This window comes from Coloeus monedula (assembly GCF_965178545.1).
Source record: "Coloeus monedula genome assembly, chromosome: 16".
In the NCBI taxonomy this organism is placed as follows: Eukaryota; Metazoa; Chordata; class Aves; order Passeriformes; family Corvidae; genus Coloeus; species Coloeus monedula.
In genome coordinates, this window is record NC_138796.1 from 2,991,447 (window position 1) to 3,017,839 (window position 26,393).

Genomic DNA, 26,393 nt, shown 5'->3' on the forward strand with positions numbered 1-26,393 from the left:
AGGCTGTTGGTGACAAAGCACCTTAATCCTAAAACCTTCATACTGATCTGAGGTGGTTTTTTTTGTTTCTTCTTCTATCTCACACTTCAGATTTTTTTAGCTGAATTTTGTTATGTAGACATCTCTTACAATCCGTAATTTCTTATGGTAAAAAATAGGTTTTTGCCTATGGTAAAAAATTCTTAAGCCTTCACTTCATCATTAGTTATTACTGTGTCCCTTTTCTACAAAATTAAATATCATCCCCCTTCACCTGTAAGTGTATTTTAACAATTCAGTTCAGAAACTAGTGATGAAAAGCACAGGGTATAGGGTCAAAAATGTGTATCAGCATCTTACGATTAAATAATTTCTAAGAAAATAATTTTAGCTGAGAGCTATGTTTGAACAACTCTCACAGTAGTACCAGGTCTCTCCAATTAACCTGATCATTCCTATTACCAAGATAATCAATGTCTTTGCTTTTTCCTTCTTTTGTTTTTGGTGGTTACAGTGGTGAATCAGAGTCTTGATCAACATGAAAATAGGATTAACTTCTTGTTGCTAGTCTATATTGTTAAAGAAAACATTTTTGTTGAGAAGGCATTTGCATTACTACTTAAACAACTGTATAACTGAACTTTTTGCCACAGAATTAATTGTATTTTCCTATTTCCATGCATCTCTTTGTTTCCAGACGGGAGCGTTGCTGAGTGCCTTTGTTCAGTTATGTCATATTTCCACACCTTTGGCAGAGAAGACTTGGATACAGCTTTTTTCACGACTTTGGAAAATCTTGTCTGACAGACAGCAACATGTGAGAACCTCTCTCTCTCCCACTCACAGATTCCTCTTTGTAAATGACTGCTGTTCCAGGAAAATGTATTTGTGTGGTGACTTTGTTCTCTTGCTTTGAGATATTTGCCATTCTTAGGCTGGTGAATGCTGTATACCTGTATCGATTCCTCTTTTGAAAGAAATAGGGCCTTTCATTTTACAGACAGAAATGTACTTATTGAATGGTTGTTCACTGTACTAAAGAGATCTTAAATCTGATTTCTCTAATTGAAGAATCTGAATAGACAGATAACTATTATGTTTTTTCTTCTAGGCTCTAGCAGGTGAAATAAGCCCTTTCTTGTGCAGTGGTAGCCATCAGGTGCAGCGAGATTGCCAGCCAAGTGCCCTGAACTGCTTTGTGGAAGCAATGTCACAGTGTGTTCCTCCCATTCCCATCAGACCTTGTGTCCTGAAATACTTGGGTAAAACTCACAACCTCTGGTTTCGTTCTACACTGATGCTGGAACATCAAGCCTTTGAAAAAGGACTGAGTCTTCAGATTAAGCCTAAACAGACAACAGAATTCTATGAGCAGGAAAGCATAACTCCTCCTCAACAGGTACTGTTATATTTATTGAAATACCTTATGAAATACTAAGAGAGAAATCTAATACTGACAAGTCCTGCACTAAACCATGACTTCAAGTGTCACATTCATGTGTATTTTAAATACCTCCAATGGCAGTGGTGCTAGCATTGCCCTGGGTAGCCTGTTCCAGTGCTTTACAAGCTTTTCAGTGAAGACTTTTTTCATAATATCAAATCTAAACCTCCCCTGGTGCAACTTGAAGCTGTTTCCTCTTGTCCTGTTGTATAATTGCCTTGTTGAAAAAATTTTGTTTTCTGTGATTCAGTCCGGTGTGTTAGGGAAGACAGGCAAGAGTCAGTGTTACACGCCTTAGGATTTTTTTTGTCATGGATTGTTGTTGTTCTCAGTACTTGGTTGTTACTAATTGCTTGCCTTGTAGAATTTTAAAGAGAGTTTTAATTATAAGCACTTCTCTATTTCCATGTCTCTGTCAGCTTGCCTCAGTGTAGAACATGGGGTTTCCTACCTACTATGCTTTATATGGACAGCTTGACTGTGGAGAAATATGTGTTCTTAACATTGTAGGAAATCCTGGATTCCCTTGCTGAGCTCTACTCCTTGTTACAAGAAGAGGATATGTGGGCTGGGCTGTGGCAGAAACGCTGCAAATTCCCAGAGACAGCAACAGCCATTGCTTATGAACAGCATGGCTTTTTTGAACAGGTACAGTCTTGATTTTAGAAATGATCTGAGTAGTTCTACTGTCAGCATGAATATTTTGGTCAGCAAGAAAAAACTCTGAATATTAGCTTCAGTCTTCTAAAATGGAAAGTGCCATGGCTTCCCTACTGTCTACAGCAGTAGTTTGAGGCCTTGTAATACTGAGGTAAGGTGAAATTTTTGTGCACACCCATCAGATTTTCATGACATTTGTCAGGCTGCCAAATAATGGCTATATTCAGGAATGAGTTTTTTAATATTCAGGGCTTGCCTTTTTTTTTTTTTTTTTTTTTAAATTGTGAAGGTTTTCTTATCACTTGTTTTTAAAAAGAAAAGAGTATTGAGTTATTGTGTATATAGCAGATGGAAACATGGAATATTGAATTTTCTTTAGGCACAAGAAACTTATGAAAAAGCAATGGAGAAGGCTAAAAAAGAGCACGAACGGAGCAATGCCTCCCCTTCCATCTTTCCTGAGTATCAGCTCTGGGAAGACCACTGGATTCGGTGAGACTTGACAGCTGATGTAGAACAAGTATTTCACCCTGCAAATGGAAGCAAAATATCCTGCTGTTGGTTTAAAGCATTAGTTATGAGAATAAACTTATCTCAGGACTCAGCTCACATACAGGGAAAACTTAAGGGAATAAAACCAGCTATTTTGTATTCCCTTAACAGAACCTCAGCAGTGATATGCCTGAATTGCTGTAAAAATGTAATTTGCTATTGGTAGAAAAAGACTAGAGCTAAAATTTGTTTTTCCTATTTAAAATGGTTGTTCTGGGAGACACAAAATGCAGCTCTTCCCTGTTCACAGATTTCTGTATTATAACTGGTAATAAATAAATTAAAAAAAAAAATAGTCTACCCATCTGGATAAAACTTCTTCAGTGCCTGCAAAGCTGCTTGCAGACAAACAAATATGCAGATAATATTCTGATACACAACATTTATTGTCACTTTTATTGAATTTTATTTATTTTGGCTTTTTTTTTTCCTAACCAAATTGACACTGCTTTTGATTTTCTTAGTTGCTCAAAAGAGTTGAACCAGTGGGAGCCTTTGACAGAATATGGCCAGTCTAAAGGTCACATAAATCCTTACCTGGTGTTGAAGTGTGCATGGAGGGTCTCAAACTGGATTGCTATGAAGGAGGCTCTGGTGCAGGTGAGTGAGGGCTTTTTGTGCTCATGTTTAGTTTCTCCTCATCCTGTCTTGGGTGTCTTCATCCTTACTGTTTTAAGAACCATCCTATGAGAATAAGCTGGTGGTTATTGTTCTTGAGGCTGCTATAAACTTCCAGGCTCTATGGACTTCTTGGGGCAAATGGCAGACTTCTGTTGGAGTTGCCAGTAGATTGTCTGGAATTTATTTTTTTTTAGCCTTGTATATGGTGTCTCTAATCTATAGAAGATGGAAAACATGGGGGTTTTTTTGTGTTTTGGTTTGGTTTTTCTTTGTTTTATTTTTTCTGTGGTGTTTTTTTTTTGGTTTTTTTTTTTTTTTTAATTTTAAAGAAATATATCCTCTTTTCATGGTAGGTAGAGTTGTTCATCTGTGATGAGTTAATATAGAAACATTAACCAGATGTCAAACTGATATCTAAAAGGTGAGAATACTGCATTAAATCACAGGTGGAAAGGAGCTTGCAGATTTTCCTTGCACTGTTGTATACAGTGTGACATTACTGGAATTACTCTGCTAAAGATGCCAGAATTTGCAATAAAGGGGTGAAGTGCATATTTAAAATACAATGTGAAGCCAAATCTCTGAGTAGCAGACTGCATATGCAACAAAAACTCTTACGTGTGCTATTTACATTTCAATTAATTTCTTTTGTTCCTATAAGGCTTAGTATTTTGTGTCCTATTTAAGTATGCAACTTCAGAGGCTAAGTATAGAAATACAATTATTTGAGAAACTTCTAAAGCCTAAAATAAGAACTATATTGTACAGTATATTATAAGCCTTGGGCTTGAGCAGAGTGAAATAGATCATGTCTGACAGGTTCTGGTTTTGTACAATTGCAAGCTGAGTGGAAGTGACAACCCTGAGTAAGTGCTGATATTAAATGTATTAAATGAGGTAGTTTCAGTAATGAGACATTTACTAAATGACTAAGGAGAAGATGCTGCTGAAGCCATAAATGGAGCCTTTGTGACTCTACTCAGGTTCTTGTAAGAGTGTCAGGACATGTTTGCATAAATATTAGGATCTGAAAGAATAATTGATTCTATGCTGCTGTACTCACTACTCCAATTTTATTGATATTCTTGAATGTGGCTGTTTTTTGGTTGATTCACAAGAGAGGCCAGAAAGGATAGCAAATATCTATCAGTTTTCATAAATCTTCGTGAAAGATTTTTAATAATCTGCTGCCCATTAAAGTTGAACTATTAAAACAGCAAGTAGCCTTTGATAGGACCCAAGACTCATTTCCATTTGCTCACACTGCCATTGTGTTTAATGATCCAGTAGATAACATAATAAAGAAGGAGATTATTTTCACTGTGTAAGTGTAAGGATGCTACCTGGCACGTTCTCTTTGCTGGCTCAGGTGTAAAAGTCAGTTGAGGATAACAGGAATAACAGTTGTAATGGTCACCATACAGTTGATCAACAAGGATAATGCAGAGGGATTTCTGTGTTGCACATCAAACCATAAAGGGCTCGATGTAAAGTGGAGGAAAAAAAAGTGAAAAAGTTGTAGATTAAAGGTGTGCAGTGTCAGCTGCTGAGCACTGGCTCAGTGCAAGTTTGCTCTAAACTGCTCTCAGAATTCAGGTGCTGCACAATTCAAGTGCTTTGCTGGGTTTAGTTGCCATATTTCTACTGTTCCAGAATTCTGAGGAAATGGTTTAAAATTATTTTATAAATGATTTTAACACTACGACCTGACTTTGCACCTGTGCTCAGAAATGACCTTATCATAAATGAGAAGGTTGGTTATTGATTACTTGCAAAAATATTAGCAGTTCATTTTCATAGACTTAGCAGTGCCCTAGAGTAGACAGGAAGTATAATGCTGCATAACGTGGGACAGGTAGGGACAGGATCCTTTTGGGTGAGAAGTTGCCATTACATGTTCTGGAGCCCCTGAAGCATTTCAGACACTGTCTGTTATCTGCTGAGAAGCATCTTTTGGCTTTGTACAGGGTGAGTTGTTTGCTGTGAGCTTCCTGCTCCTGTGGCAGGGCTGCTTCGGGCTGGCTCAGCTCTTTGAGCTGCATTGCACTTGTCAGTGTAAAAATACCCCAGCAGCAGCTTGGGCACTTCTACTCTTGTGCTGATCTGGCAGTTTATGTGCTAGCCTGCCCTTGCCAGTAACTTCAGGAGAGCTGAAGCTCCTCTAGTGACATAAATGTTAATACTTCAATCTGATCTATTTAGAAGATGAGATTCTCTTTAAAGCATTAAAGCTGTTTGTTTAAGAACGCTTTAAAAAAATGAACTGTTTGCATAGGAACGATCTTCACTGGACGTTTTTCCTATTCCATGACCAGGTGGAGTTGAGTTGTCCAAAGGAGATGGCCTGGAAGGTGAACATGTACAGGGGGTACCTGGCCATCTGCCACCCCGAGGAGCAGCAGCTGAACTTCATCGAGCGCCTGGTGGAGATGGCGAGCAGCCTGGCCATCCGCGAGTGGCGGCGGCTGCCCCACGTCGTGTCCCACGTCCACACCCCCCTGCTCCAGGTAACAACCAAAGAGCTCTTATTTCCAGTTGTTCTCCAGTAGCAGGTTTCAGAATTTTAGTAGCTGCAAGTGTAAAATATTTCAGTGTATAGTACTGATAGTTTTTGCATCATGGTATTTTTTTGTTCAAAGTTGCAGAGTGTGTGTTTCTATTTCTTTGAAGTACCTGGTGCTTGTCAGGAAGAGCTTGTAAGAGATTGAAACCACTTTTTTTTTTCAGACCTCCTGAAATATTTTTGGGAAGCACTTGGCACAATTCTGGTTATGTGGAATATGAAGTTTAACTATTGCATGAAACAAAATAGCATGTATTACATGGTGAAAAATGAATGGTTGTGTCCTCTGCAACTTTCACACACATTTTACCATAACAAAACTGGACTGCTGTTTCCTTTTGAAATCAAACATCAAAATCAAGTATCAAATATCAACACCCTGTTGTTTTCTCTTGGATTTAATTATGTAAATAATTCATTTTGCAACTGTAAGAGAAGAATTTTTGAGAGTAGATGTTATTTCCAAGTATAATTAAATGTAAGTAGGTGCCTAAATCCATCTTAAAAAATTGGATTTGGCTTTGAGTTGCTTTTAGAAGCTTCCTGAAAATGAATCTTGTATCCTTTGATCTGTGTGGTACAGCTGGAGCCAGTGTGGAAGTGGGGCTGGAGCAGGATCATGCTGGGCTTGGCAGTGTGGGATCTAGGCAAAACATTCCATTCATCTGGCATTTAGGCTGACTTTGTCCCTGTTTAGGTGTCTTATAAATATATACCTGACAAAGATTAGCTCTTGTTCCTGTGGAGGGAACCTTTCATCTCCAGGGGAGAAACTGTGGAATATCTCAGTGCCACCTGAACTGAGATGTCATAACAGGGATCATTTCTTGATGGGCCATTGCTCAGAGATCTGTGACTGAGCCCTGCCTGTGGAAGTGCAGAGGACTTTGCTTTGAGTTCTCTTTGATCCAGAGGCCTCTGTGATTCTGTTAAGATCAGTAGTTTCACTCTGTGTGTGTGATTCATAACTAATCTACACGGTATGAGAAGGGACCTCTATAAAATGATTGTTCCTGTTGGTAGAGCTCACACAGCAGCTCATACCTTTGAATTTTTATAGTATAAATTGATGCATCAGATGAAGTGAATGAATATGGAAGTTTTCTCCATATTTAGAAGAAATTATCAAGTAAATAGGTACAGTGTGTGAGCTCACACAATACCCTTAGATGGCTTCTCAATGAATTTAATTCCTTCCTGATAAGTTTTCACCCATATTTCAAGTTTCCCCCCCACCCAAGAATGGCAGCATCTGCAGCATGAGAAGATTAATATTGCTAAATAAAGTATTTAAGTACTTTCAGATATCAATTAAAACAAGCTTTTAAAACAATCTAATATGTATATATCCCTCATGAAGAAATGATAAATTAGTCAGTGACTGACAGAGGTACAAATGCAGCCTTCAATTTGCACTGCAGTAATTACTTTTTTTTTAATATCAGATAGTATGTGATTAAATACCCATGAGAAAATTAAATTTATGTGATGAATGGGTGTAGGATGAAGGTTAAGCTATTGTGAGAGCTGATACTGAGATGACTGTAGGAAAATATTACTTTAATTTATTTTGTTTCAAGAGATTTCACTCTATAAATTCGGACTGCCTTTTTTTTTCTCAAATAGTTATCTCATTTGGTTGATTAACAATGAATACAACTGTTATCTGCCAAGTGGTAGCTTAGAGAATACTACACTGGCTTTATTGTACTACAGGTAATTAAATTCCATTAAAGTTTGTGGGCCTTTTCTTCAGGTGGTTGAAGTTTTAACAAACTGTCTTCTGCCTTTAGTGGGTTCGAGACTGCTGCCATCTTCTGTTTGTTCCTTATTTATATTGTTTAATGTCTTCTAGGCAGCACAGCAAATAATTGAACTTCAAGAAGCAGCCCAAATAAATGCAGGATTGCAACCAACTAATCTGGGGAGGAACAACAGCTTACATGATATGAAGACTGTTGTAAAGACTTGGAGGAACAGGTTACCTATCGTGTCAGATGATTTATCCCACTGGAGCAGCATTTTCATGTGGAGACAACATCATTACCAGGGTAAGTTTGCCTGATCCAGCATGCTCTCATCACAGAATTTTCCAACAACACATTGTTTGAAATAAGTGGCTTGATTTTGACAAGTTTTAGACTTTATTCAATTTTCATTAAAGCGTTTCATCATCTTAAGTCATCCATATCATGTGTGTTGCTGTGTAAGATGCTGCTCTCTGTATAATGCCATTTACCATGACAAGCACTTCACATTCCCTTTCCAGCCATTGTGACTGCATATGAGAACAGTTCCCAGCATGATCCCAGTTCCAACAATGCCATGCTGGGAGTTCACGCCTCTGCTTCGGCCATTATCCAGTACGGAAAGATCGCTCGCAAGCAAGGGCTGGTCAACGTGGCCCTGGACATCCTGAGCCGCATCCACACCATCCCCACCGTGCCCATCGTGGACTGCTTCCAGAAGATTCGGCAGCAAGTCAAGTGTTACCTTCAGCTGGCTGGAGTCATGGGCAAAAATGAGTGTATGCAGGTAGGGCAGCTTTATTCCTGAAGCTGTTGTTGGAACTCGTGAGATTGCAGGGGCCATCAGATACATTGATCTAAACAAGCTGCCTCTATCCAGAACAGAGGCTCAGTTTCTTTGGCAGGGAGTGTTGTTTTAAGTTGTGCTCTTAGTCCAAAGCAGTTAATGTCCTCTTTGAACTGGATACTGTGAACATATTAAAAATTAGCTGACCCAGAACTAAAGTGGGAGTAGGTTTTTTGAAATCCTCCAAGATCGATATATGGAAGGGACTTTGAAAATGGCATTATTTGTGATGGGAAGAAACAACAGTGCTGCAAGACTAACTGAAGCTCTAAGTCAGTTTTGAGTGTCTGACTCATGAGTGGTGAAGTAAATCGTATGTGTTGATAGGGAAAAAATGTGATTTTAGGCAAAACTCACTGGCATGTGGTTGATCAGCAAACAAACCTTGTAATATATAACAATATAAATAATATTACAACATAAACAAGGTGGAAAAATAACCTGCTAAATGCTGTCTGTAGTATTTGGTTTGCATAAGCCAGTGGAAACTTAAAATTGTTGTCAGTCTGTATTTTTTAAAATGAAAATGAAATACTAGAAAGTTGTGCTATTTAAATTTCAAGAGAATATTTTAGCTGTTGTTTTATGGCACTTTTATTTAATAAATCCTTCCCTTTTAAAAGACTTTTCTCACTAAGGCTTATTTAACAGGGTCTTGAAGTTATTGAATCAACCAACCTGAAGTACTTCACCAAGGAGATGACTGCAGAGTTTTATGCATTGAAGGGAATGTTCTTGGCACAGATTAACAAGTGAGTATGCTGGCTGCAAGAGGCACTAGCACACATCTGAGAAAAATACAGCTGAAGTATTCAACACAGTATTTGAGCAGAAAAGCTGTTCCATATCTTTATACCAGTCCGAAATTTCTCACAATTGTGTAACAAAGTAAAAGTATCTATGAAAGTTCCTTTGCAGTTTGAAGATGTAATGATTGGTAATATATTGGAAGTGTTTTAGGAAAGAAGTAGTTACAGCAAACCTTGCATGAGTTGGTTTTTTTCCCAAGTTTTATATTTCAAGGGATGAGATGAGGTAGGGAGAATAAGTTTGTTCAAAGCTTTGCAGTTCATGATAATTTTTTTTCCTTCCCCTTTTCTGTGAGTACTTGGACAAACTGATGTCTAACTGATGTCCTTGTGTAGTTGGCAAAAGGAGGTTACTTGAATTATGTTCTTAATAATTATCACATACAAAACCAAGGAGAAAAGGTTCAGTCCATAAACTTACAGCTACTTAAACAAAATTAACCTCTGTTCCTCTCATTTCTGTTTCATTGTCTTTGGCTGTCTTTTTAATAGCTGCAGCTGGTGAAGGCACAGGGAAATCTGTGGTGGTGTAGCTCAGGCAAATCTGGTGTGTGATGCAGTGTGGAAATGGAACATTTATTTCAGACAATTGAACTGAAAACACTGATGTGGTGTGTTGGAGTCGTCTTGCACTGCAGCAATTAAACACCCAGGTGCAAGCCTTGCTCTCACACAACTATTTCTGTAATGGTTTTCCTTTGTCCTGACAGGTATTTTATGATTTTGAGGAAGATCTCTCTTTAATTCAATAAATAAATGTCTCATCAGTCAAATTTTGTTTGGTGAGGCCAAAAGGACCCCTTCAGATTTCAACAGCTTTTAGTGGGCATGGGATTTAATGGCAGTTTTACTACGTGTTACATATGGGTGGAATAATTCCTTTACCACTGCATTGTGGCCACTTATGGAAGGAAATCCATCAGGTTTTAAGCTGTACACTGCAACCCTCACATGGCAATTCAAGTCAGGAAATGATGAATATCTTCTGTGGATACAAGAGAGAATTTTAAATAGGCAGAATGCAATTACCTTGATGGAAAGTACAGTGGGCTTTTATATGGTCACAGGCTTAATTGTAGTTGAGGTGTAAGGAGAAGAAAATGTGCTTCCCCCATATTTTAAAATTTTTTAAAGTTCTTGCAGAGAATTGTCTCTATTTGTTCCTTCAGGATAAAATGGATAAAGGTTTCTGTTTAAAACATGGTTCTGACGTGTACTGAGTTTCTTAATCTTACCAAAAACCACACAAGCATTTTTTAGCACTGCAGTTGAGGTCAGGGATTTAGGAAGGTTTCAGTTAGGCCCAATGGCAGTGTTGAACCTGAAAATGGGACTGCTGATTGATTACCTGTGTGTCAGCGAAACTGAAGTTAGAGGTCACCTCTGCTCCTGCATCCTCCTGTGCTGCCCATTGGCTGGGCAAGGTTATAGAAACCATTTAGAAAAAAATCATCTTGGGTGTCAAGAGTGATGGATTGTAGAGTGGGAGGAAGGAAAACAGAGAAGTCCCTTTTTTATAAAGAGAAAGTAGTGATACAAAGTCATCCATCAGGCTGCTGCTGGGCTGGTTCACTTCAAACCTTCATCCAGGGTGCAGGAAGCTTCTGAAGGCAAGGACACCAATGTAGCACAGAAACTAATACATGACAGACAAAGCTGTTTTCCTTTTTAGAGTTATGCCTCAGTAGCTGGTCATTTTAATTTAGTATTATAATCCTCCAAGCTAATATTTTTATGTTAAAAATACATTACAGGTAACCTCAAAAAATGAGTCAAACAAGCACTATGTTACCTTCATATGGTTTATTTCAATGCTTATTCTGCAAGGGAGAAGTGAAGCTCTTTCTGTTAATAAGGAGTCTTGAAATACTTTAAAAGTTTCTTCATTTTGGTAATGCTTATGTGAGTTTTCTCATCCTTTACTTGTATACCTAAGAAGTAATACAGATTCAAGGGCTGGATATATATTGGGATGAATCAGGCTAAATTTTGGACTTGTAACACTTGAGGAAATGTGGAGAAAACCTCAGGAGTAACAAACAAATAATCTTTTGGTTAGCCAGAACTGTGTGATTAACCTTCAAATTCCTTCACTTTTCCTGTTGAAAAAATAAACTTTTACAGCTGTGGGGATGAGGAACTGACTGTTTCCAGAAACTGTTGATTGTAAAATTTTTTATGACTTCACTGGAAAAGGAGTTAAGCAAGATGCAGTCCTCTGAAAGATAACGTGTGTAACATCTTCCCAATGTTGCTTTACTCCTTGTTTTTGCTCAGCAGAGTAGCATGTTCAAATCATTTTGCTTCCACTCCCCTGGTGTTATCATTTTCTTTCTCCCAGTTTCACTGCTTGGGTTCCCACTGGGGTGCACTGGAAGTTTTTTTTTCTTTTTTTAAAAGGGAGGTTTTTAACACTTACGAAACTGTTTCCATTATGAAGCATTTCCTTTTGTAGGTGCTGAACTTTAAGGAAAGCAACGACAAAACAGTTATAAGGGACCTTACTAGAGAACCTAATGCAAAACTATCACTAAGTATTAAGAAAGTAACTGCTTGCCCTATCAGAAATCTGACTTACATTACAGGTAGTTACTAAATTATATAAAACTCATATTCTTACTTGTCACCATGCAGGTCTGAAGAAGCAAACAAAGCTTTTTCTGCAGCTGTGCAAATGCACGATGTGCTGGTGAAAGCCTGGGCCATGTGGGGGGATTACCTGGAGAATATCTTTGTGAAGGAGCGGCAGCTGCACCTGGGGGTGTCTGCCATCACTTGCTACCTGCACGCCTGTCGCCACCAGAACGAGAGCAAATCAAGGAAATACTTAGCAAAGGTGAGGTCTAGATGGCTGAAAAAGAATCTGTGCAGTTAGAGAGAGGGTTACTGATGGAAAGCTCTAATTTAGGTGGAAAGGCTGTGTGTGGTTGGTCTGGTTGCACATAACTCATCTTGGGATGTTTTACTTCATTGGGATGTCTGGGGTTTCCTTTAGATGTGGAACCTTTCTGTAGGAGGAAGAGGACAAATCACATCCAGCATTTCTGCTACATAATGTGGTGAAATAATTGCAAAAGGGCATCCTTTGCTCCTTTAAAAAGTAACATAGTTTGAGGTCTGTTTATCATTACTATGGGTAAATAATATTGATTTTTACCTCAGTATTGCATTTCATTCAAGATAATCCTTTTCTGTTTTACTCTGAAATTCAGCAAACTTTTGGCTAAAAAAGCTATTTGTAGTATGCATTTCTCAGTTTGAGGATATTTAATCTCTTTCATGAAGGAAATTAATATAGCAGACCAAGGAAGTCAGTCTGTTCTGATCATGAAACAAACACAGAAAATATTTTTTGAGATTAAAAGTGGCCTCAGTAGCACTCTGAATTTATTGGTCTCCCTGTCTGGTTGCATACCAGTTAATGATTTGAGTCAATGTTTAATATATTTACATATAAATTAAACTAGAAAGAAGTATCATTAGGGGTGGACAGTTAAAATAATTTAGAATACCCAAAGAAATAATCAAATTCTTGCATCAATGTTCATTTATCTCAGTTGCACATTTTAGGTTCTATAAAAATGCCTAAATTTATATCCACACCCCTAGCCAAAAACCCAAAGAATTTCTGGAATGCAGTCATTTTCATTTGCTCTTTTCTGTCTTGTTTCACAGCAAGGAGTACACTTACATTTAAATTGTAAATTCTTAATAATTTCTAAGGGAAAAAATAACATTGGCCAGGCATAGTGAATGTAAGTTCTGGTCTCTGAGGCAGCTTTAAAACTTACAAGGACTCCACAGTCATATTAATAAAGTATCTCTGCTTTTGTGCATCGTAATGATTGATGGGTCTTAAATTTAAGCACTGAGAGATTCTTTTGGAATTCTCTTCCAGGTACTTTGGCTGCTGAGTTTTGATGATGATAAGAACACCTTGGCAGATGCAGTGGACAAGTATTGTATTGGTGTCCCACCCATCCAGTGGCTTGCCTGGATCCCACAGCTGCTGACGTGCCTGGTTGGCTCAGAGGGCAAACTCCTCCTCAACCTCATCAGTCAGGTACAGAAGATAATCTCTAATTCTTTATTGTCTGTAATCTTTGTTGGTAAGATGAGACACGAATATCTTTTAAAGCAAATTACAAAACCACCAAGCTTTAAAAATTGTATTGTTTGCAACTGTTGATGTGTTAAACAGTGGTAATTTCTGTCTTTAAGGAGGGTATTTTAAATTTCAAAATGAATTTTACTTGCTGAGATTGAATCCACTGAAATTGTATCACTGTTTGCATGAGGCACTATAGCTGTCCTTCTGGAATTCTATTTAATATATTTTTGTGAATGATATAGAACACACAAAATACATAGTTAAAAATACTTGTAACATAGGAGTAGGGATAAAGAATGGTTAACTTTAGTAGCTAAAGCTTGGTATTGTCTGGCAACACCAGTGTGCTCGACTGGGTTCTGACAGAAATAAACTCATTTCAACACATTGTAGACACTTTTATATTTGTTGAGATCTGTATAAAATCTTCAGAAGTGAGTGCTTGCTCAGCAGTTGTAATCTAGTTGCAGCTTCGACTTAGAAATATCACAGATACTCCTGTCTGTCTTGCCTTTAAACATCAAGTACATAGAAAAACCATGAAATTAAAAAACATCATATTTTCTGTGTTGCTATTTTAAAACTCTGCAATTCTCTTCAATTAACTTTTGAGTTACAGCCTGAAGCATTTGTGTGTCAGGTTAGTGATGTGCCATAAATATCATATTACTGAACAGTTCAGTTCCATTGCAATATTTCTACCACTTACCATATCCATTTGGATGGAGAAAGGATCTATGATTTAGTAAAATTGCGGCTGGAGAAGCCTCAAATGATGTCTTAAGATGTGCTCTATTGCAGGTAGTAGACACATGGTTTCTTTCCTTTAATAGATACTGAGATTTACAGATTTAAATGGGTTGCTGAATGTTAACATCTCTTTAGGGTTTTTTTTTTTAATGGAAGCCATAAAATCCTGTTTTTATTTTTGGGTGCAGTTGGTATCCCCTTACATTAAGTGCCACAATTAGGTGGAGTAAAGTTACTCTCTAATGGGCTTTCTTATCAAGTATCGTGGGGCTTGCTGGGAATTGTGGCCTAATTTAAAGACTAACCACTGTCATTATGTCTGTTTTTCTTCCATTATGCACATGAGTAAGATCTTTGAGCTGGCCCAGCTGGGGCTCTGACATTATGCTACTTTCAGGTTTATTAGGCAATATGATCTGGAAGCTCTAATTAGGTAATGTCTTAGCAGTGTGTGCAGGGAGCTACCAATTCATCCTCTTCGGGTTTTTCTTACACAAAGAATCTTTAATTTCCATGAGCTTTTATTTAACACAAAGAACTGATTATTCCTGAATTAGACTCATTTACAAGAGAATCTGTCCATGTTGATGTGATCTGTAGTCAGTATTCCTTAACTGAGAAATGTGTTATCTCCAAATAGGTGGGAAGAGTCTATCCCCAAGCTGTTTATTTCCCTATCAGGACCCTCTATTTGACCTTGAAGATAGAACAGCGAGAGCGCTACAAGAGCGGTGAGTTTGGTCCTGATAGAATTGCTTGGGCTCTTTGTAACTTAATTGTTATGTTGTGTTCCTCTGGATTTTACAGAGAAAACAGATTCTTTAGAAAACCCACTTAGTGAGGCTAAGGAAGAAAATTCTTGATAAGCTTTGCTTGCATTGATTTGTTTCTGTCAAGTTAAATCTGCAGATGGCTTGAGCTGTCTCAGATTTTCTTGTATTAAATACTCACCAAGAAGAGTTTAATCTCTTTCATTCTCGTGTCAATTATTGAGAATCACATGTTCTTTACTGGATGTTTGTCTTGATAAATTTTTGGAGAAGGAGAAAATTCTTGGTTTATAAATACAGGAGAGTGTCACAGTTTTTTAAGATTCTCTTGTCTAATTTTCAATGGAAGCATGAACTGTGCAACATTCAGTTTGTTTTCAAAGAGCCACACTAGTAAAAATAATATCTCCATAATAACTTCTTATGGTTAATTTTCAAGTAAAATGAGCATCTAAGTTTACACCAGATAAAATCAATGTTGGCTTTGAGAAATGTTTGGGAAAGCATTCAGCAACTTGCACAACAACTGGCTTCTCAAGAACAAATCACATCTGGAATAGTTGTGTCAAATGATTCCACGGAAGTTAGTTGTTCTTTTGTCCCATATAATTTCCAGCAAATCCTGGGAGAGCTACTTGAAGAACTCTCATTTCAGTTCTGTGTTCTTTATTATAAAGTGCATTGTTTATTTAACTGCCCTTTCCACTTGGGAATTAGTTCACTTAATTTCTGTATAAAATTTGAAAGGGCACTAATTAAATAATGTTTTATTTTTCTTTGGGTGCTCCTTTGCAGAAGGAGATGCCCACATGCCTTAATAATTTATTCTTATCCAGCAACAGTAAAATATTTCCCTGTAGGTTCTGCCAAAAACCACTGCTGGGTGGGTGGGTTGTGTGAGTTAGTGGGGGTCATCTGATAAAGCAAAACTCTGCTGATCACTGTCTGATACAGCTGTCATGCTAGAGATGTTTTGTGCTAAAAGATACAGAATGTGACAATTTGTCTGTTGTTGGCATGAACATATTTATTCTTTAGTTATGTGTGAAAGGTCTCCCCAAAATGGAAGGGAAAAAACCACCCATAATTCAGATTATTTGATCCTCTATGAAACAATGTCTGTTACTTCAAGAGCATAGGTTGGTAATGTAAAAGCTACACCTCCTATGTAGTTTTGAGGAGTGTTTATTTTGCTTTAATGTTGGGAAGTCTGTACCACTAAACAGCATTTGGTGCAGAGTTTTCTCTCTACAAAACCCCAATTTTCTTTCTAAAAAAAAATTTTCTGAAACTCAGTAAGTAATACATAATTAATACTTAATGTAAATCTAAAGCCAATTCTTGGAATGATTTATTTTATTTCACATGGGCGCGTATCAAGTTCGTGAAAGGTAATTCTTCCTTCCTTTATAATGTTCACTTTCCAGATTCAGGGCAACAGCAGCCAAGTTCAGTTGGAAATCAGTCCCACTCTGCCTCAGACCCTGGGCCCATCAGAGCCACTGCCCCAATGTGGAGATGCAGCAGAATTATGCACATGCAGCGGGAATTGCATCCAACACTTCTGTCCTCCCTGGAAGGCATTGTGGATCAGATGGTCTGGTTCAGAGAGAACTGGCATGAAGAGGTATTTGGCTTCAATACACCTTCATATGTATGCATCATATAAGGGAAATTTAACTGCAAAATATTTATCCAGAATTAATTTTAAACATGAAAGCATAACTGTTTGTTTTGATTAGTAAACTGATGTATTTGTAGAAGTAACTGTTCTGATTGGAGTTTAAGGATCTTGGTTATTTCTGGGAGCAGCACAGAGGCTTTGCAGAACTGTTAATGTGATGAATGCCTTTAGCATTTAAGCTGTTGCTCATACTAAGTGAAAATGTATATTGTTACACTAAGTTTCAATGATACCAGTTTCCTTCATGAGCTGATGGTCTGTGACAGGTGGTGATTGTTACCTGAAATTTGAATTACAACAGAGAGCAGATGGACCTGCCACTCTGCTGTTATTTGCTTCTCAAAGTGTTGGACTATCCTGTTCTGTCTCCCTAGCAGAGTGTTTATTTGAAGGTTTCCTTATATCACATTTTTTTCATATATCTCAAAACATGAAATCTTAAAGTTACCTGCTGTTGAAAGGAGCAAGTTGTCCTTTGTGATGCAGCATTTCCCCTGCTCAGTTTGTTTGCGATGCTGATGGAATTCAGTGCTGTTATTCTGATTAACCCTCTGATGCCTTTTAAAAGTAGAGTTTTGAGTAGATGTTTCTGAGAGGATAATTTTGCTATATAAAATGCAGTGTGGGAATAAATATTTGATGTCAAATCAGAAGGCCTAATCTTCCTGACTATTTTGCTTTTTTTATTTTTCATCCTTAGGTTCTTAGACAACTGCAGCAGGGCTTGGCAAAGTGCTACTCCGTTGCCTTTGAGAAAAGCGGAGCCGTTTCAGATGCCAAAATCACTCCTCATACACTGAATTTTGTCAAGAAGTTAGTCAGCACCTTTGGAGTGGGTCTTGAGAACGTCTCTAATGTGTCCACCATGTTTTCTAGTGCAGCCTCAGAGTCTCTAGCTAGGAGAGCACAGGCAACAGCTCAAGACCCCGTGTTCCAGAAGTTAAAAGGGCAATTTACAACAGGTAAATGTTTAAAATTTTTTTTAAATGTTGCTTTTAATCTCAAGAAAATTTTCCTCCAGTTCAGCTGTGAGGGCATTCTGCTTTTTAATTCCAATATCTTTCCTGAGAGAAAATTTAGAAAACAGCACCTTTCTGTCATTCAGCAAACCCGGAATAGTTTTGTTCCAGTCTTTTGTGGAGTAACAAATGTAATTCAGGTGGAAAACAGACATCAGTCTGGAGAATAAATATATTGTATTTTTATTATTGAAGACTCTCGTTTGATCACATATGTATTTAAAGATAAATTAGATTACTTCACTGTAATATTTTTGCAATTTACACAGAACTGCCTGCTGTATGTGAGGGACAGTAATGATCTGTCTCTGTGATGCCAGAATTTAATGACATTTTCACTCCAGAACTCCGAACTGATGGTTTTATGTGAAGTCTCTCAAAACAGCCTACTTCTGATGAGTAAGATTACTTTAGTGTTTTGGATAACTAGATTATAAAAATTCTATTACCCAAATTTACATCACTGGTAAATTGAATCAATAACTTTAATCAGATCTAATAAAAAAGATACTTAAGGGAAGTAGCTTTTTGCTTCATTCATTTTCTCTTAACCAGTGGTTACATATTTAAGTATCTGATCTTGATTTAAAATTCTAAGAAAAGCTTGTTTACAAGCTTGATTTGTTTGGTGAAATGTGTTAAGGCCACGCAGCTCACATATGACAGAAGGTGACACTGATTGGCATCAGTGTTTTTGAGTTGCCACAATTTTGAGTTTTGCATAAATAAGTGAGAGTGTTTGACAAGTAGACTTGGGGTGTTTTTTCAAGCATTTTGCTGATAATATTGTGAAAATAAGGGAACTGATGGGAATCTTGTGAAAGTAACTCAGTTGTAGAAATGACCTACATATCTTGTGCAGGCCGTGCATTGCACGATGTCCTTTCTGAGGCACAGCAGTTGCATGACAGCAGATAATGAAAGTCCTGAACCATATGATTAAATTTTTACTGGATGAAGTGTACTAGGGAGGGAAATGGAAGTAGAAACGCTTTGTGTGCCTTTAATAGGAGCATACGGGGGGAAAAATCATTGGATAATGATTAATGGGATGAAATTTCACCAGTCCAAGTGCAGGATTCTGTAGCTAGAACAGAGCAATAATGCCAGGTACAGGTATAAATGGGGAGAGCAGGTATCTGGGGGTGCTGCCTGGCAGGCAGCAGGCTCAGTGTGATGGGTGGTTGCTGTAGATCCCTTCCAGCTGAAATACTCTACATTTAATACAAGTTTGGACTTGATTTTAATTTTTAATAATTGTTTATAGTCTTTACATGGCAGCAGTAGTTTAGCCACTTGTTTATTGCTCTAAGCGTTGTTGATATGCTCAGTTTTGGTTGGATTTGAGTTATTTTTGGTCTGTCACAGTATCTCTTACTGCTTCCTTTCCTGTGAGCATCAGAGAGATCTGGGGTTTCTGAGGTGTAAAGGAGAGGTAAATACACCACCAGACTCAAGTCTGCAATATCTGAAGTAATATTTCAAAACGCTTCTAGAGAAACATTTAAGAAAGTTTAATTACACTTCAGTTCCAATTTTTTAGTGAAAAAATGGAGAAGATTTCCAGTTTTTTACACTGTTTTTATTTTTTATTATTTTATTTTTATATATCTTTGTGATATATAAATGGCTGCTAAGCTTTTCAGATTTTCTCTCTTAATTAAAGAATTATATGGAACAACATATAAACCAAAGTATGACATAGGCCTGGTCATAAAAATCATGTAAAATCGTTGAATGCGAAGTGTTTCTTAGTAAACTTCAGTTAAATAACAGTAATTACTTTTTTTTTGAAGATTTAATGTTTTATTTTTCAAATATGATGAAATATGAATGTCTGCAGGATACCAGTAATTATTTTGCTTAGTGCTGGATTAGATTTTATTTTAATCGATTATATCCAGTGTTTAAATTTACAAGTTAAAAGTGGGAAAACAGAAGAAATTAAACCAATCAGCATACTTAATAATTTCTGTAGTTTAATTCATTATGCCTAAAATGAAAATAAGTTTTTTATTGATTTTGCAATAACAATAAAATGTATGTAAATAACTGAATAGGATTGTAATTACTGTACTGAAGATTGCAAAGACTATTTTAACATGATGAGAAACCCAATTGTAGAGTGTGCCTAATGTGTCCTTCTGTCACTCTACAATGTTCATGTTTGTTTTTCCCATTCTCAGTACTAGTTGCATTTGGATGATGGACAGATAATTACAATGGTTGCCTTTCATTTCAAAAGTATCCAAGCTAAGGAGCTGCCTTGGAGTAAACTTTTTGTCAATTATTCCCAGATTAATGTTGACAGCTATGTTTTATGGACACTTTCAACAGGGTTTGGTTGCATAATCATTTCCATCAACATCAGGGTTGTATTTTGATTTCTGTTTGGAGCCACTGGGGCTCCATCTTATGTTCTCAATTCTAAATTCTGCAGCAGTGTGGACTGTTGGAGCTGTGATAAGTCATCTTTACCCCATCCTAATGTTATATTATAAAAACAAATTTTCCTTTGAATTTTTTTTCTGGAACTTCAAATGCAGAGTTCTTTGACTATCTGTTCTTTGTTCTTTCTCTCCTTTTCTGCTAAACCTTTTGACATCAAAGAATAGAAAATGCTGAAAAATGATCCCTTTGAGAGCTCTCTCAGCAGTGTAAGCAGCAGAAAAGCTGCCTCAATTGTCCTTTTGTGGGCAGATGATAGTTTACAGTTTGGATCAGCTTCTTTCTGCAACCATCTCTCCACTCAAGCTGAATATGAATGGACCAAAATACACCCTTGAAGGGCACAGTAATTTCCTTGAGACTTTGTCACCCAGCACAATGAATTCTTCACTATACATGGTAGCTCTGTAGTCAGGAGGAAGCTCTTGAAACCCAAATGTGGCTCTGAACTGGGGGGAGAGGGCAGGGGAAATGGCTCTGTTCATTTTCAGCTTTTTTGAGGATTTCTTTTCCCCCTTTTTGCTCAAGAGTGAACATAGCATACTTTGCTAGCTCTTTCTTTGCTTCCCTTGTAATTTTTAGGTAACAGGATGTTATGCAGGAAATCCCAATGAAGAGATGGATAATATTTGACCTCGGCGTCTGGTCTGTTCAGTCTTGGTGTTCTGGAGCTGAGAGATAAACCAGAAGTCCTGCTCCATATTTCTGCTCTCCTGTCACTGAGATTTTTCATCTTTGTTGTTTTTTTCCAGAAGTTCTTGTGCGATTAGAAAGAAGTTTTGGGAACTAGAGTATATAAATGTTTGAATAATAACTTCAAAAGCAGGACAGCACTTCAGTTTTGAAGAATGCCTGGATCTTCTTCAGTGTCATGGGCATAAAGAATTGGCCTGCTTTGTGCAGCTGAACTTACAACTCAGTCCTCAGGGATACCTTACATGAGCTTGGCTTTTTAGCTGGACATCCTTGAGGTGTGAACCTTTAATGGGATGAGGCTTTTCCTATGGTCAGAATAATCTCAAAAATCTTCAAATGAACTGTTGCTTGCTCAAAAAGCATTAATGCTTTTCATTGATTACAATTATTTTCTTCCATGGTGTTTTTCTATAGTTCTGGAGTCTTAGTCTGGAGGTGTTTGTTTTCTTAATGCCATGTTAGTGTTCTGTAGGTCAAGGGGACTGGGGGAAACAGAGGGTTTGGTACTCCAGTTTTGGTACCTCCAGTGTGTTTTTTGGTGTTGCTTCCTGAGAAGTGATGGTACAGCCCTCAATCAAAGAGTGTTGAGAGCCATCAGGATTTTTTTAGGTTGGTCTCACTGGGAAGAAGATTGTGCCTCATTTCTCCTTCCGTTGAGAGTGGCAAGAAACTTCAGCAGCATTGAACAGAGAGAGAGCAAACTGCTTCCACTGCAGTCTGTGCCATGGCCATGAAAATCTCCATTAAGGACGAGGGGGAAAACTTCCCATTCTGTTTAGGAACAGATGGTGCAAGTAGTGAGGTGCTTCAGACCAGTGTGTGTTGGCTTGAGAGAGGTGTTCTCCAATGCTAAGTACTGAAGAAATGTGGGGTTTTTTTGAAACAAAACCACTGTTTATATAGATTAAGATGTCTGCAAAGCAGAGAGACTTTGTACACAAATAATGTTTGGTCCTGAATTTCCCTTTCTTCCAGCTGAAGTGATTTTTCTTCTCAGATGGGCTCTCTGTGACATGAGCAGAAAGACTAATTGAACTCTCTGTTTTTCCCATCTGCCACTGGGAAACAAAAGAACAAGAAGAATCCTTAAATAGGCATTCAACAAACTAGAGCTGCTCTTGTGGTGAACTGAATGACTTTTTTTTGTTAGGAAAATATATTGATGTGTGTTTTTACCTCTTGGCTGATTCACATTAGCACAAAAACTAGTTGCAGTTTGAGGGTACTTTCCTGCACTTCAGAGATTTGGGAGATAAATGATGCAATAATTTTGTCACTTTGATGAAATGATTTACTCCCACTGCTCACTAGAGGGTAGGCTTGGGATTATAATAAGAATGTTTTACAGTGATATTGCAATAGATGCACTGCCCACAGCAGGCAGGAAAAGAAAAGGGAATATTACATCCATAAATATGAAACTGTATTTTTCATTATAGACTTTTTCTCTTACAGAAGTGGAAGGGATTTTGTGTGTGCTGGTTTTTTGCTCTGTTTTAGGCTAGTAAACTTAGGTCTTTTCACTGAAAGCTTTTAGCATATCAGTTTGTTGTGGATACACAGTGAAATATGTGGGGTTATATGTTCTCTGATATTTATTTAAGTAACAGAACAGCAAAATGAAAGCAATCCTAGGCTGCACTGTTTTCTTTGCCATTAGCATCTTGGACTAAAGACAAGAACTTAGAAGAGTGTATGTATAGAATGGCAGGAACTCTGCTGGCTAAATGAATGTTCTAAGCTTGTTTGTAGGAGTAAGTCCTTGGGACAAGCCGAGTTTTGAAAAAAACTTTTATATGCAGCAATTGCTATGTGCACATACTTAATTCACTCTTGGCACACGAGCAGGCAGATGCTTGTAGCATATTTATGTGGTCAGATTTTCTGAGCAGCACTCATGTTTGTTTGGTTTTCGGTATTTTTGTCAGCTTAGGAAAATACTGAGTGTACATAAGATATTGAAACAAAGGTTCTGCAAGAAAGTTTAAACTCATTTTTAAGACTTAGTTTTTTGTTGTATTGAATAATACTGAAGATTCTGTTCTGCTCTAGCTGTAAGTTTCAGAAATACTGAATTGATATTCTCTGGGGTTTTTTTGCTGTTGCTTTTTCACTTGAGACATGTTGAACTTAAAATGGCATCTTCCAGGAAGTAGAGATGAGTTTAAAAATTCAAGTCTTTTGGTTAACTGGCACAATTTGGGATGCCATAACTAATGAGGTTTACAGAGAACACTTTGTCTTCTTACCCAAGTGTGTTTAGTCTTTCATTGTTGTGGCACTGAAGTGCTGAGCCATCATTTCATGCATGTGGTTTATTCATTTTCCCTCTTTTGGGAAATTCAAAGACATTTAATTGTTTATTTATTTATTATTTATTTGCTTTGTTCTGAAACTGTAGTGAGAACGATGTTGGGAAGATGGTGTTGGTGTGGCCCAGAAAATGCTCAGTATTGCAGTGATTTCTATTACAGAAAATAGAAATATTCAACAGAGCCTGTCTTTTAAAGGCTGTTCAGCTTAGTGGGGATGTCTGTGTTTGGTTTGCACTATTGACTTGGGTGATTTGTTTTTGTTTGGCTTGTTTATTTTTAGATTTTGACTTCAGTGTGCCAGGATCAATGAAACTCCACAACCTTATCTCCAAACTAAAGAAATGGATCAAAATTCTGGAGGCCAAAACTAAACAGCTTCCAAAGTTCTTCCTCATAGAGGAAAAGTGCCGCTTTCTAAGTAACTTTTCAGCTCAAACTGCAGAAGTAGAAATACCTGGAGAATTCCTTATGCCAAAGCCAACACATTACTACATCAAGATAGCAAGGTAACCTAAAAATACCTTTTGGTAGCTGTAATTGTGAAAACAGAGAAGAAAATTAAAGCCCTCTCCATCCATGCACTCTGCAAAAGCAGATGGATATTTTATAGCAGATGGATATTTTATATATGTATGTTACATATATAGAGTCAAACTTTGATATAAGACTTTTTAAAAATTTATAATTTATTCTCCTTCAATAATTTTACATTAGATCACTAAACAACTGTACTGTCCAGAGTATATTTGGTTTTCTTGTATGATGGTATAAACTGAGATTAGTGCTTTTATTGTAATCAGTAGAGATCCTATTGTTCAAAACAGTTACAAAGGTCTCATCACAGAATCACAGAATAATGAGGTTGGAGGAGACCTCCAAGATCTTCGAGTCCAACCCATGTCCTAACATCTCAACTAGACTATGCCACCAAGTGCCACATCCAGTCTGTTTTTAAACACATCCAGAGATGGTGACTCTACCACCTCCCTGGGCGGACCATTCCAGTACTTTATTATTCTTTCTGTGAAAAACTTTTTCCTAATATCCAACCTATACCTTCCTTGGCGCTGCTTGAGACAGTGTCCTCTTGTTCTGTCAGTTGCTGCCTGGTGGAAGAGACCAACCCCCACCTGGCTACAACCACCTTTCAGGGAGTTGTAAAGAGTGATAAGGTCACCTCTGAGTCTCCTTTTCTCCAGGCTAAACAACCCCAGCTCCCTCAATGGTTCCTCACAGGGCTTGTGTTCCAAGCCCCTCACCAACCTTGTTGCCTTCCTCTGGACACACTCAAGCATCTCAATGTCCTTCCTAAACTGAGGGGCCCAGAACTGGACACAGCACTCGACGTGCTGCCTCACCAGTGCCAAGTACAGGGGAAGAATGACCTCCCTGCTCCTGCTGGCCACACGTTCCTAATGTAGGCCAGGTGCCATTGGCCTTCTTGGCCACCAGGGCACACTGCTGGCTCATGTTCAGTCGGCTGTCGACCAGCAGCCCCAGGTCCCTTTCTGCCCGGACACTGTCCAGCCACACCGTCCCCAGCTTGTAACGTTGTTGGGAATTTTTGTGGCCAAAATGCAGAACTCGGCACCTGGACTTATTAAACTTCATCCTGTTGGACTCTGCCCATCCATCCAATCGATCCAAGTCTCTCTGCAGAGCCCTCCTTCCTTCCACTAGATCAGCACAAGCTCCCAGCTTAGTGTCATCTGCAAATTTACTAATGAAAGACTCAATACCCTCATCCATGTCATGAATATCAAATGATCCTGGCAGGTTCATGCCGAGGGTGGAGATCGTGCAGAAGCACAACACGGCGGCTCGCAGGCTGTACATCCGCGGGCACAACGGCAAGATCTACCCGTACCTGGTGATGAACGACGCCTGCCTGACTGAGTCGCGCCGCGAGGAGAGGGTCCTGCAGCTCCTCCGCCTCCTCAACCCCTGCCTGGAGAAGAGGAAGGAGACCACCAAAAGGCATTTGTTTTTCACAGGTACCGCAAAGAGAGAGATCTGTGTTGTTTTTAAATGTAAGTTGCACTCCAAGGTTACAATCGCTGGAGGTTTTTGAATATTCAGAAGGTAAATTCACATCTGTGTGGGTGATTAGTCTTGTCTGGAGCTGTAGCACCCCTCTGGAGAAGTGCAGCTGATTGCATGGCATCTGGGGTGTTTGTAGAAGTGCTTATGTGCATTGCTTATGATATAAGTGCACTTGTGAATATTTAAGGCAGAGATGCCCACTGAGCCTGTTGGTGTGGAAATGGGTGCATGTACTTCAGAATAAACATTTAAAGACAACTGAAGAGGGACAGAACCAAACCTTTTCTCCCCAAGTTGCGATATATGAATATTGAATTTCTTTTACGTCTTCCACATAACACAGAAGAATTTTTTTCTTCTGAATTTCAGATATAGTTTCTGAATTCTCTGATACAATAACGTATCTTTGTAATTTTTGAATGTTATCCATAGTGATAGGAATTATCCTTTCAGGAATAGTTACTGACTGGTTACTTTTTGTCAAATAAAATAATCTGGATATCAGATGGAGGACTTCTGTTGATCATACTTCTGTGATCCTATAAAAGGTTACTTCCAGCTTTGCTGTCTGGCAATGCTTAAACATTGCAGAATTAACAAATGTAATGGTAGTCTGGTCTTAATGATGAGAAAAGACAGAGTTCCAATAGGATTTATGTGTATAAGTTGCCAAAATACATAATAAAAAAAGTTTTTTTCAAAACAGAAGCAGTGAAAGAAGGTTGAGAACAGTGTTAATTCTTTTTCCTTGTGTATCTTGCCTTTTTCATGTGTCAAGTATAAATTATTATGTTTCTTTCATGAAATGAAAAAAGAAACAAAGAATATCAGTCTGGCAACTTGCTTGGTTTTGTGTTTCAGATACCACTATAAATGCTTTCAAGTTCTTGTGTTGTCCAGATACCGAGGCTGTTGGCAAGTTCCAGCTTATGGCTGTGTAACTACTTCATATTAATATATAAATACTTTGCATTTCAGAAGGTCAATGAATCATGTACTGACCTCATATAAGTGAGTTCTGCACATTGCATTGGTCAGTTCTAATAATCCCTGTTGGGTGAACAGGAAATATATTAACAGAGAAGGGAAACTTTAATTCAAGACACTAAGACAAAGCTGCTGTATTGCTGTTGTCTTTTTAAAAAGTGCTGAGATCTTCAAAGAAGTATGATTTTATCACTCCTTCTTGGGCTGATAGTATCTCTTGACATGAAGTTACTGTCAGGAGCTTAGGTAGGTGTATGATACAAGTTGCATGTAGAGCCTACAAATGCATATTTGAGTTCTGACTTCAAAAAGACCAAAATGTACAAGCCAAAGGATTTGTTAAAACA

The 26,393-nt window shown here is 37.9% G+C and overlaps 1 protein-coding gene across 3 annotated transcripts in view; it reads left to right on the forward strand.

Moving 5' to 3' along the window:
* Window positions 1–26,393, forward strand: part of TRRAP (transformation/transcription domain associated protein) — a 77,770-nt gene that overhangs the window by 45,088 nt on the left and 6,289 nt on the right. For all 3 annotated transcript variants that reach the window (XM_082292524.1, XM_082292526.1, XM_082292525.1), the window contains 16 exons: window positions 677–796; window positions 1,091–1,378; window positions 1,934–2,071; window positions 2,463–2,575; window positions 3,100–3,235; window positions 5,572–5,763; window positions 7,675–7,870; window positions 8,089–8,354; window positions 9,066–9,166; window positions 11,858–12,059; window positions 13,122–13,286; window positions 14,725–14,815; window positions 16,282–16,481; window positions 17,239–17,500; window positions 23,297–23,522; window positions 24,793–25,010. In XM_082292524.1, the coding sequence (XP_082148650.1) occupies window positions 677–796; window positions 1,091–1,378; window positions 1,934–2,071; window positions 2,463–2,575; window positions 3,100–3,235; window positions 5,572–5,763; window positions 7,675–7,870; window positions 8,089–8,354; window positions 9,066–9,166; window positions 11,858–12,059; window positions 13,122–13,286; window positions 14,725–14,815; window positions 16,282–16,481; window positions 17,239–17,500; window positions 23,297–23,522; window positions 24,793–25,010 (2,914 nt within the window). The remainder of the gene's footprint in view (window positions 1–676; window positions 797–1,090; window positions 1,379–1,933; window positions 2,072–2,462; window positions 2,576–3,099; window positions 3,236–5,571; window positions 5,764–7,674; window positions 7,871–8,088; window positions 8,355–9,065; window positions 9,167–11,857; window positions 12,060–13,121; window positions 13,287–14,724; window positions 14,816–16,281; window positions 16,482–17,238; window positions 17,501–23,296; window positions 23,523–24,792; window positions 25,011–26,393) is intronic.